At 50.9% G+C, this 12,907-nt stretch overlaps 1 protein-coding gene across 1 annotated transcript in view; it reads left to right on the top strand.

Moving 5' to 3' along the window:
* The first annotated feature begins 1,616 nt into the window (after positions 1-1,616).
* PLVAP (plasmalemma vesicle associated protein) overlaps positions 1,617-12,907 on the top strand; it is a 30,320-nt gene continuing 19,029 nt past the window's right edge. The window contains exons 1-2 of the mRNA XM_078669645.1: positions 1,617-1,721; positions 1,805-2,305. Of these exons, the coding sequence (XP_078525771.1) occupies positions 1,922-2,305 (384 nt within the window). The 5' untranslated portion in view covers positions 1,617-1,721; positions 1,805-1,921. The remainder of the gene's footprint in view (positions 1,722-1,804; positions 2,306-12,907) is intronic.

The following is a 12,907-nucleotide window of genomic DNA, read 5'->3' as shown; positions in this document are numbered from 1 at the left end:
CTCCACTGGCACCATCCTCCACAGCCCACACCCTCACACTCCACTGGCCACCACCACCCAGTGCCCACACCCTCACACTCGACTGGCACCATCCTCAACAGCCCACACCCTCACACTCCACTGGCACCATCCTCCTGAACCCATACACTCTCACTCCACTGGCACCATCCTCCACAGCCCACACCCTCACACTCCACTGGCACCATCCTCCACAGCCCACACCCTCACACTCCACTGGCCACCACCACCCAGTGCCCACACCCTCACACTCCACTGGCACCATCCTCAACAGCCCACACCCTCACACTCCACTGGCACCATCCTCCACAGCCCACACTCTCACACTCCACTGGCACCATCCTCCACAGCCCACACCCTCACACTCCACTGGCCATCACCACCCAGTGCCCACACCCTCACACTCCACTGGCACCATCCTCAACAGCCCACACCCTCACACTCCACTGGCACCATCCTCCACAGCCCACACCCTCACACTCCACTGGCACCATCCTCCACAGCCCACACCCTCACACTCCACTGGCACCATCCTCCACAGCCCACACCCTCACACTCCACTGGCCACCACCACCCTGTGGCCACACCCTCACACTCGACTGGCACCATCCTCAACAGCCCACACCCTCACACTCCACTGGCACCATCCTCCACAGCCCACACCCTCACACTCCACTGGCCACCACCACCCTGTGCTCACACCCTCACACTCCACTGGCACCATCCTCCACAGCCCACACCCTCACACTCCACTGGCACCATCCTCCACAGCCCACACCCTCACACTCCACTGGCCACCACCACCCAGTGCCCACACCCTCACACTCGACTGGCACCATCCTCAACAGCCCACACCCTCACACTCCACTGGCACCATCCTCCTGAACCCATACACTCTCACTCCACTGGCCACCACCACCCTGCGCCCACACACTCTCACTCCAGTGGCCACCACCACCCTGCGCCCATACACTCTCACTCCACTGGCCACCACCACCCTGCGCCCACACACTCTCACTCCAGTGGCCACCCTTTCGGTACCCGCTCACTCCGAGCGCTGAAAGAAGGGCTGAGGCACAGAGGGGTCTTGGCACGGCGCGAGGATCATGTGTCCGACACATCAACTTCTTAACAATGTCCCTTCCTCCGGGAGCCGGGCCAAGCCGACCCTCCGGCCCCGGGGGCATCCGGCCGGGCAGGAAGGAGCCAGGGGGTGCGAGGATGCACCCCGTGCACCAATGTAAACACCCCGGCTGGGGCAGGAGGGGAGGGCTGCCAGCCCTGGCCACACCCCGAGCATAAACCCAGCGGCCCCCTGCGGGAGGGAGGTCAGTGCGCGCGTGAGCAGGGGCTGAGAGTACAGAGAGGGAGAGACAGGGCGCGCAAGAGAGAGTACAGAGAGGATACAGGGCGCGCAGGAGGGCGCGCAGGAGGGCGCCCAAGAGAGGCCAGAGTGCGCAAGAGAGGCCAGAGCGCGCAAGAGAGAGGCCAGAGCGCGCAAGAGAGAGGCCAGAGCGCGCAAGAGAGAGGCCAGAGCGCGCAAGAGAGAGGACAGAGCGCGCAAGAGAGAGGCCAGAGCGCGCAAGAGAGAGGACAGAGCGCGCAAGAGAGAGGACAGAGCGCGCAAGAGAGAGCCCAGAGTGCGCAGGGGAGAGCCCAGAGCGCGCAAGAGAGAGGACAGAGCGCGCAAGAGAGAGCCCAGAGTGCGCAGGGGAGAGCCCAGAGCGCGCAGGGGAGAGAACAGGGCGCGCAGGGGAGAGAACAGGGCGCGCAGGGGAGAGAACAGGGCGCGCAGGGGAGAGCCCAGGGCGCGCAGGGGAGAGCCCAGAGCGCGCAAGGGAGAGCCCAGAGCGCGCAGGGGCACAGGAGCCAGGCCCGGAGCGCCCAGACGCCCCCGGGCGCCATGGACAAGAGCCCGTACACCATGTCCAAGTTCGGGCTGGAGTACAAGGACAGCCTGCACTCCAAGCAGAAGGGCTGCTGGTCGTACCTGAAGTACTTCTTCCTCTTCACGTCGCTGATCCAGTCGCTCATCATCCTGGGGCTGGTGCTCTTCATGGTCTACGGGAACCCGCAGCTCAGCCAGGAGGAGCGGCTGCAGGAGCGCGAGCGCAGCGCGCACGGCCTCAGCCGGCAGGTGCTGGAGCTGCAGGCGCAGAGGGCCAACGCCTCGCGGCTGCTGAACGCCACGGCCCGCGAGGCCGAGCAGGCCCGGCTGCTCCAGCAGATGGCGCTGCGCCACATGGCGGCGCTGAACCAGACCAACGCGGCGCTGCGCATGGAGAACGTGAGTTGGGGCGGCGGGAGGGGTCACCTCAAGCAGGGGTCTCCAGAGTCGGTCCTGGGGGGGCCGGATCCATGCCAGATTTTTTGCATATCCCCATTTGGATTAATGTAGTTATCTTAAAAACCTGGCATGGATCCGGCCCTCCTGGACCGACTTTGGACAACACGGGGCACGGTACAGGGGTATATGATGGTAGGGGATTAATGGGTGGAGGGTGGTCTGGGGTGATCAACACAGGTCCCTGCGCCCCCTGCAGTGCACGGGGGCCCCACACCTTTCAGGGGCCCATCCTTCAGCTAGCACGAGGCTAATGTACATCTGTGAGATATTGGCGACTAAAGGGGCCCCTCGTAATCTGCAAGGAGGGGCCTCATTTTGCGTTACGCCACTGGTGGGAAATGAACGTGGGCTAGGGTGAGAAATGGTCTGAGGTACGTGGGGGATTGGTGGTCTGGCAGAGAGGTGGAGTTGGTCAAGAGATAGGTAACTACGGGTGAAGTGGTTCACGGAGGAAAGTTGGTAAGTGGTCGAGAGTTGGTCTGTGGAAAAGAGTTGATATGCGGAGGAGAGGAGGCATTCTCTGTGAGATTCAAGGTCCAGTGGAGAGGTGGTCTGAGGAAGAGCGATGTCAGTGGAGAAGAGGCGGTATGTGGAAGAGATTGGTGGTCAAGGAAGGAGCGGTGGCAGATGGAGGATTGATGGTGTGGCGGAGAGGTGGTCTTGGTCAACTTTGGGGAAAGTGGTCCACAGAGGAGCGGTGTTCTGTGGAAACTTGTAATCTTTGGAGGAGCGGGGGTCTGTGGAAACTGGTAGTCGTTGGAAGAGAGGGAGGTCTGTGGAAACTGGTCATCTTTGGAGGAGTGGGGGGTCTGTGGAAACTGGTCACCTTTGGAGGAGTGGGGGGTCTGTGGAAACTGGTCACCTTTGGAGGAGTGGGGGGTCTGTGGAAACTGGTCACCTTTGGAGGAGTGGGGGGTCTGTGGAAACTGGTCACCTTTGGAGGAGTGGGGGGTCTGTGGAAACTGGTCATCTTTGGAGGAGTGGGGGGTCTGTGGAAACTGGTCACCTTTGGAGGAGTGGGGGGTCTGTGGAAACTGGTAGTCTTTGGAGGAGAGGTGGTCTGTGGAAACTGGTAGCCTTTGGCGGAGAGGTGATCTGTGGAAACTGGTAGCCTTTGGCGGAGAGGTGGTCTGTGGAAACTGGTAGCCTTTGGCGGAGAGGTGGTCTGTGGAAACTGGTAGCCTTTGGCGGAGAGGTGATCTGTGGAAACTGGTAGCCTTTGGCGGAGAGGTGGTCTGTGGAAACTGGTAGCCTTTGGCGGAGAGGTTGTCTGTGGAAACTGGTAGCCTTTGGCGGAGAGGTGGTCTGTGGAAACTGGTAGCCTTTGGAGGAGAGGTGGTCTGTGGAAACAAGAAGCCTTTGGAGGAGAGGCGGTCTGTGGAAACTGGTAGCCTTTGGAAGTAGAGAAGGGCCGGTGGCGCGCCTGAGAATAGGACATGAGCTAGTGGGGAGCTAGTGGGGAGCTGTGGTCTGTGGGAGTGTGTTCTCGGGCAGGTTATGGGCCGGAGTGGTCTGGTGTTGAGTGGGTCGGTGTACTCCAGTGCAGGGGTGCAGTCCGGCTCTGCTCTGAGTTCAGTCCTCCCCGGCGCCCCTCAGAAGTCTTCAGAGCGAGGCCTGGGTGGTCTGTGGTGATCCTCGGTTGTTCTGCAGGACACGTGGACATGCTGAACCAGTTCCGAGTGCACCTGTGGACCCAGGGCTCAGGCAGGCTTCCTATTGGCTGTTTCGTATTTGTAATACATATATACCGGTGTCCTCGTGGCCTGTTCACTGCGTGGCTCGTGCTTGGTAAAGGGGTTAACGTTTCCAAGCACAATTATGTGCAATGAATGCGCGGCTTCCAGTAAAACGGCCCCACCGGCGTTAGGTCTCAGCAGAGAGGCCACGCATTGAATGAGCTTGGAGGAAGAACTCCTCTTCCTCAACCGAGAAAAGTCGACATTCACTGGTGATCACTGCGAGAAGCAGGCGCGGGTGGACATTTTACGAAGCTGGCATGGGCAAGGAGCTTGCCCTGGTGTGCAGTGATCGTGCTGGTCGCCAGGCAGTGAGAGAAGCTATCACGGGTGAGCGGTGTGAGGTTGTCAGTGGTGGGGGTGTGAGAAGCTATCACTGGTGAGCGGTGTGAGGTTGTCAGTGGTGGGGGTGTGAGAAGCTATCACTGGTGAGTGGCTTGAGAGGTTGTCAGTGGTGTGGGGTGTGAGAAGCCTATCACTGGTGAGCGGTCTGAGAGGTTGTCAGTGGTGGGGGTGAGAGAAGCTATCACTGGTGAGCGGTGTGAGGTTGTCAGTGGTGGGGGTGTGAGAAGCTATCACTGTTGAGCGGTCTGAGAGGTTGTCAGTGGTGGGGGTGTGAGAAGCTATCACTGGTGAGTGGCTTGAGAGGTTGTCAGCGGTGGGGGTGTGAGAAGCTATCACTGGTGAGCGGTGTGAGGTTGTCAGTGGTGGGGGTGTGAGAAGCTATCACTGGTGAGTGGCTTGAGAGGTTGTCAGTGGTGTGGGGTGTGAGAAGCCTATCACTGGTGAGCGGTCTGAGAGGTTGTCAGTGGTGGGGGTGTGAGAAGCTATCACTGGTGAGCGGTCTGAGAGGTTGTCAGTGGTGGGGGTGTGAGAAGCTATCACTGGTGAGCGGTCTGAGAGGTTGTCAGTGGTGGGGGTGTGAGAAGCTATCACTGTTGAGCGGTCTGAGAGGTTGTCAGTGGTGGGGGTGTGAGAAGCTATCACTGGTGAGTGGCTTGAGAGGTTGTCAGTGGTGTGGGGTGTGAGAAGCTATCACTGGTGAGTGGCTTGAGAGGTTGTCAGTGGTGTGGGGTGTGAGAAGCCTATCACTGGTGAGCGGTCTGAGAGGTTGTCAGTGGTGGGGGTGAGAGAAGCTATCACTGGTGAGCGGTCTGAGAGGTTGTCAGTGGTGGGGGTGTGAGAAGCTATCACTGGTGAGCGGTCTGAGAGGTTGTCAGTGGTGGGGGTGTGAGAAGCTATCACTGGTGAGTGGCTTGAGAGGTTGTCAGCGGTGGGGGGTGTGAGAAGCTATCACTGGTGGAGAGGTGTGAGAGGTTGTCAGTGGTGGGGGTGTGAGAAGCTATCACTGGTGAGCGGTGTGAGGTTGTCAGTGGTGTGGGGTGTGAGAAGCTATCACTGGTGAGCGGTCTGAGAGGTTGTCAGTGGTGGGGGTGTGAGAAGCTATCACTGGTGAGTGGCTTGAGAGGTTGTCAGTGGTGGGGGTGTGAGAAGCTATCACTGGTGAGTGGCTTGAGAGGTTGTCAGTGGTGGGGGTGTGAGAAGCTATCACTGGTGAGTGGCTTGAGAGGTTGTCAGTGGTGTGGGGTGTGAGAAGCTATCACTGGTGAGCGGTCTGAGAGGTGGTCAGTGGTGTGGGGTGTTAGAAGCTATCACTAGTGAGTGGCTTGAGAGGTTGTCAGTGGTGTGGGGTGTGAGAAGCTATCACTGGTGAGCGGTGTGAAAGGTTGTCAGTGGTGGGGGTGTGAGAAGCTATCACTGGTGAGTGGCTTGAGAGGTTGTCAGTGGTGGGCGTGTGAGAAGCTATCACTGGTGAGCGGTCTGAGAGGTGGTCAGTGGTGTGGGGTGTGAGAAGCTATCACTGGTGAGAGGTGTGAGAGGTGGTCAGTGGTGTGGGGTGTGAGAAGCTATCACTGGTGAGCGGTCTGAGAGGTGGTCAGTGGTGGGGGTGTGAGAAGCTATCACTGGTGAGCAGTGTGAGAGGTCAGTGGTGTGCAGTGTGAGCAGCTATCACTGGTGAGCAGTGTGAGGTTGCCAGTGGTGTCCATTGTGAGAAGCTATTAGAGGTGAGCACTGAAGGCTCAACTGGTGAGCAGTGTGAGTGACGATCGCTGATGAGCAGTATAACAAACTGGCACTGGTGAAAAAGGTGAAAAGCTGTCACTGAGGAGCACTGTGTGTAGCTATGATTGGGGAGCAGCCTGAGAGGCTGGCCCTGACGGGTGGTGTGAGAGGCTATCACTGGTGAGCAGCCTGAGAGCCTGGCTCTGGTGGGCAAACTGCAAGGCTGTCACTAGTGAGAGAAGTACGCACGGATGAGCAGTATGAGACTGTCACCGGTGAGCAGTGTAGCCCACCAGTAAACCGTGTCAGTCGCTATAACTGGTGAGCACTGTAGGGAGCTTCATTTAGTGAGTAAGGTGAACTCCTGACACAGGTGAGCAGTGTGAAAAGCTATCACTGGTGAGCAGTGTGAGTGTTGGCTCGGGCCAGCATCACGAGAGCCTCTCGCTGATGAATACACACCGAATTGTGATCTGGTGAGCATTGTGAAAGGCAATCACTGATGAGCAGTCTAAAATGATGTATCCATGTGAACAGTGTGAGAGGCAGGCACTGGTGAACACTGAGCGAAGCTTTCACTGGTGAGCGGTTCGAAAGCCTGATTCTCGTGAGCAGTGTGAGCCTGGCTCTGAGATGGGGCATTTATCCCTCAAAAAGAGGGTGATATAATTAATAAATAATACGGGTGTGGGTGCCTCCATTTAAAGCACATGCACACACGTACATAGCTTAAATATATAGATGTTTATAGATAAATATATGTAAGGATAATAATAAAATCTACATAAAATATATGAAAAGTTAAAATCAAGCATATCAGAGTATATATATTCTTTATTGTTTGATTAATAAAAATCTTACAATAAAACAAAATCATGCATTACACCATTATATAGAATCCAAATAGAAAACATTTTTTTTAAATGCAAAAAATCCCTTAGAGAATAATCAATAAAACCATTTTTTAAAAGGGCAGAATATAAAATAATTATTACATTTTTGTTTCATAGAGTTAGCATTTTTTCCATACTTTTGTTAAAAATGTTGCCAGGGCGGAATTCAAAGGTAAATCGTCTGGGGAAAGACATAAGATCAGTGCCTGTCTGCAAGTTTTCACCCCTCTTTCATTTAATAGACTTTTTGGTACAGTTACTCTTTCAGTTCTCAGTTCAGAGCAGAGACACAGGAGATGCATAATATCCTCCTCACCAGCTTTGCACAGCCTACATACCGTTTCCGGTGCTTGCTTTTTCCAGGGAGGTAGATGGCATAGACCCGGCAATACACCAAAACGCGCTTTCATAAAGATTTGTTTATTTTTCAACGACCATGGAGTGACCATATATTGCCGAGCCATCTTTTTTGCAAAGCCGTTTATTATGGACTATGCATGCTTCCTTTTTGCGAAAGTGGCCTTGTCATTTAATCAATCATAAATGGTCTGTTGTTTTATTGACAATTTTTTTAACCGCATGCGCGCTAGCGGTTTTCCCGCTGTGCGCTGCGATTTTAAAAATCCTGCGTTACGTGACAAGGTCAGCTCGTCATCCGCGTAGCGCAGGTTACGCCCATGACGAGCTGACCTTGTCATGAGCGCAGAAGGGGTTAAATGATTCCTGAGTAATAGAAGAGTCCCATACCTGCCTGACCTTAAATTCCTCCAAGGCCTCATCCAAGTATTTCCACGCTGGGGATTTGCTGCTGCCACTTATTTCCCTCCAGATTAACTGGGACATTAGGTTGTCTTGGTCATTTTTTATTTTAAACCAGACTTTGATTGCGTGCCCCTTTCGAGCATACATCTGGTTATTTAGACCGAATTCCAGCCTGACTTGTGCTTGTGAGGCGTTGAAGGGCAAATGGAAAATAATTTTATACATTTTTGAGATAGCATTGTTGATGGTGGCTGCATCTTTCCCATTTAAGGCTTCACTTCTGTAAGTTAGTGAGGGTAGAAGTTTAGCAGAAATCACTTTTAGAAACGGGCGATGGGTAAGGTCACTAATAGATTTTTGGATAGTCCTAAATGCTGCTGCAAGAGTACTTTTCATATTGAAATGAAATGTAATTTTGGACAAATGTTAATTTACAGTAAACAAACAAAGAATTAAAATGAATAGAAACTCAGAACTTTAAGTATACATAAAGATATAAATAAAATATGAATAGCTGCATTATTTTTATATACGTGTGTGTGTGTGTACAAGGCTCGTGGAGCCGAAACGTCATGGACTTTACCTGCACTAAATAAACGAAAACGAAACTTGACTGGTCCGTGTCAGAGTGCTATTTACCCTGGCTGGCTGTAACTCCAGAACGAGGTGAAAGCGACGGAATGGTGAATATATATATGTGTGTATATATGTGTGTGTGTGTGTATATATATATATGTGTGTGTGTGTATATGTGTGTGTGTGTATATATATATATATATATATATATATTACCTACTGGCGATAGCCAGTAGGTATATATAGTTAGGATTTTTTTCCTATGGGATTTTTGAAAATTCTATGTCTAATAACTTTGGCGTTTGGGGACAGAATTGGCTGAAATTTTCAGGAAAATGGAACATTTTGTTTCTGAGCAGCCCCTGAAAATTTGGGGGGGTTTCGTCAAGGGGGGGCCGAGAAAAAAGGGGGGTCCCAAAACGTGTTTTTCCCATGCAATTTTCCATAGGGCGGTTGGCCTCACTTTTAGCCTGAACGGCTGAATGGATTTACACCAAACTTGGCAAAATTGTAGGGACTGGTAGCCCGATGTGCCTTTGCTATGTCTCAAGATATAGGCTCCAGTGGTTTTTACGAAAATTAACTTTGAAAAATATATATTGGGCTACATTGGGCTATATATATGTTGGAGCCCAAATGTAGCCCAATGTAGCCCAATGTAGCCCAAAGATGGCCACCAGAGACAAAAAAAAACAAATGTAGCCCAAATATCAGCCAGATGTAGCCCAACTATAGCCCAATGACAGAATGTCCCAGAGTGTTCTAAAGAACAACTAGAGTGCTAACAGTCCTACTTATTACAAAGGTATGGCACACCTGAAGCCATCTTGATTGGAATAAAGTGGTAACTCTTAAAACATTTAATTTAAAAAGGAACAAAATGAGGGGGTTCATTTTGCCATAGAAAGTATGATTAGCGAATATATGACGAAATCCCGCATACCATCAGTCCGCAAAAAAAATCCCGCATGTACTATTAGGCCGCAAATTAAAATAACGAAAACTTTTAGAACGAATATGCCTTTAGCATACACTAAACAACTAAACTACCCTAAAACACTACCCCCAGCATGACCCTACACTACACAAACAGTACAACACTACCCTAAACCCTAAAACACTACCCCCAGCATGACCCTACACTACACAAACACTACAACACTACCCTAAACCCTAAAACACTACCCCCAGCAAGACCCTACACTACGCAAACACTACAACACTACCCAAAACCCTAAAACACTACACCCCAGCATGACCCTACACTACGCAAACACTACAACACTATCCTAAACCCTAAAACACTACCCCCAGCATGACCCTACACTACACAAACAGTACAACACTACCCTAAACCCTAAAACACTACCCCCAGCATGACCCTACACTACACAAACACTACAACACTACCCTAAACCCTAAACACTACCCCCAGCATGACCCTACACTACGCAAACACTACAACACTACCCAAAACCCTAAAACACTACACCCCAGCATGACCCTACACTACGCAAACACTACAACACTACCCTAAACCCTAAAACACTACCCCCAGCATGACCCTACACTACACAAACACTACAACACAACCCTAAACCCTAAAACACTACCCCCAGCATGCCCCTACACTACGCAAACACTACAACACAACCCTAAACCCTAAAACACTACCCCCAGCATGACCCTACACTACGCAAACACTACAACACTACCCTAAACCCTAAAACACTACCCCCAGCATGACCCTACACTACGCAAACACTACAACACTACCCAAAACCCTAAAACACTACACCCCAGCATGACCCTACACTACGCAAACACTACAACACTACCCCAAGCCCTAAAACACTACCCCCAGCATGACCCTACACTACGCAAACACTACAACACTACCCAAAACCCTAAAACACTACACCCCAGCATGACCCTACACTACGCAAACACTACAACACTACCCTAAAACACGACCCCCAGCATGACCCTACACTACGCAAACACTACAACACTACCCTAAACCCTAAAACACTACCCCCAGCATGACCCTACACTACGCAAACACTACAACACTACCCTAAACCCTAAAACACTAGCCCCAGCATGACCCTACACTACGCAAACACTACAACACAACCCTAAACCACTACCCCCAGCATGACCCTACACTACGCAAACACTACAACACTACCCTAAACCCTAAAACACTACCTCCCGCATGACCCTACACTACGCAAACACTACAACACAACCCTAAAACACTACCCCCAGCATGACCCTACACTAAACAACCACCACAACACTACACTACACAACACTACACTACACTACACTACACTACACTACACAATCACTAACCCACGAAAAAATTAACACAAACCCACTTACCTCTCTCGTCATCGTGGTTTTCACAACGCAAATGCATTTACCATACATGCCTTTAAAACGTAATTCTTTGTAAAGGCATGCGCGATAAATGCACATGCGTTTTGAAAAAATGCGGGATAATGGTATGCGAGGTCAATGACCTTGCGGGATAATGGTATGCGGACTGAAAGTCTGCGGGATAAAAAATGCAGGAAAATGGCTGCAAACCATGATTAGCAGCAGACTTCCCTGGTGAGCACTAGCTTTACTACAGTGATCTAATGAGCAACTAGAGTGCTAACATTCAGAATTTATGGCAAACGTGTGACACATCTGAATGCCTTCTTGATAGAACCAAAGTAAACAAGCATTGAAAATGCAATAGATCTCGCCCTCGTTTAAGTTAAAGCCATTCTGTTTGTAATGAGGTGGCTTTTTAGCTTTGCTTTTATTAGTGTTTTTAAAACTTTCATGTAAATAACATGCATATGTATGCATATATGTATATGTATGCATGCATTTATATAGATATGCAGACTATATATGTTTATATATGTATTCACTGAAAAACCCATAGGTTATAGACCATATATAGTTAGGAATTTGCATTTACAAAACCTTGAAAATTCACTGAAAAAACCATAGGTTAGAGACCATATATAGTTAGCGGGATATTTTATTGACATAAAACCAATGAAATTCCATATATAGGTAGTTGCACTAACTATATATCGCGCACCCGCAATCCACTGCTGATGATGTCACATATTACATCATTCATGACATGGTCAGTGACATCACTGATGACATCACTGAGGGAGGGCTATCTCACAGACCACCCTGCCCTACCAGCCAGGACCCACCAGTACCAGACTTCCGATCTGCCACAATGGCACCCCCAGGTGGGCTGTGGTGTAAGGGGCTGCTTTGGTACGTTGCATGGCCCACCTGTGCCCCTTGTAAATTGATACTTGTATAGCGCACTACTCGCCCGCAAGGGTCTCAAGGCGCTTGTACGAATACCGCTGTGGAACCCATCCTGGCTTTCCCTGTGAGGTGTCCACTCCTGGGCACCCCCAAGGTGGAGGCCAGGCATCCTTAGCGCTGTTGGGGCCGTTGTGGAGATTAAGCAAGCTATTGCCCAGAGTTGCAGAGTGGGACTCCATGATTTAGAATAGGCACCGAGGCGAGAATTATCAGGTCCAAGGAAATTGAGCCCAAGACCCGCCGAGGCGGGAATTGAACCCGGTCCCAGGCTAGACCTCTGCATCAGGGTTTGCCGCTCTAAACATTGAGCCACACTTCCTTGGGGAAGTGTTGTGCAGGTTTTAAACATTGTTGCCAAGACTGATTTTGGTTTTCAGTCCTGCCCAGAGCACCGTCTCTGCCAAGGCAAGTGCTGGCCGCAGGAGGCGTCACCACAGCCCGGCCTACCCACCCAGGAACAATGTAAACCTCTGTGAGACAGGAGTGTCTTCTGCCCAACAGCAGTGAAATCAGAAGATTAGGACGACAGACTCCAGCGACACCCCAGAAGTTCCCTCCGCACCCCACTACTAGCCTCACCACCTGAACCATTACCATATACATACAGAAGGAACCAAGCCCAGCCCTAGTAATACCAGGGCAATGTAGAACTAGCATAACTATGAGGCATTTAACCCTGAGGAATTGTGTGAGCTGGGTATGGACAGTGCTTCACATAGTGGGGCACTATGGGTACACTGTGTGGTGGCAATTGTACTTTAGATTCTATGGCAATGTTGATACCGGTCTGGCATTATTCCTTCATATGCATGGGTAAAGTGGATACAGGTCTTGAATTAGTGTTTACATGCTCTGGCAATGATGATATTGGCATCAAATAGTGCTGTGTATGCTAAGGCAATGTGGGTTCTTGTCTGGCATTAGTGCTTTACATGTGTGGGCAATGTTGATACTGTTGGGGCTGTGTGTATTCTAGTTTGGCATTATTACTTCACAAGCATGGGCAATGTGTATTCTGGTCTGGCATTATAACTTTACACACAGGGGCAATGTGTATTCTGGTGTGGCATTAGTACTTCACATTTTATTTATTTATATTTATTTATTTGAGGTTTTATATAGCACGAACATGACCCGTTGGGGTATCAGAGCACTTT

This window comes from Lissotriton helveticus, chromosome 12 (assembly GCF_964261635.1).
Source record: "Lissotriton helveticus chromosome 12, aLisHel1.1, whole genome shotgun sequence".
Classification (NCBI taxonomy): domain Eukaryota; kingdom Metazoa; phylum Chordata; class Amphibia; order Caudata; family Salamandridae; genus Lissotriton; species Lissotriton helveticus.
The sequence above is the reverse complement of the archived record's forward strand: the minus strand, read 5'-3'. Positions and strand labels throughout refer to the sequence as shown.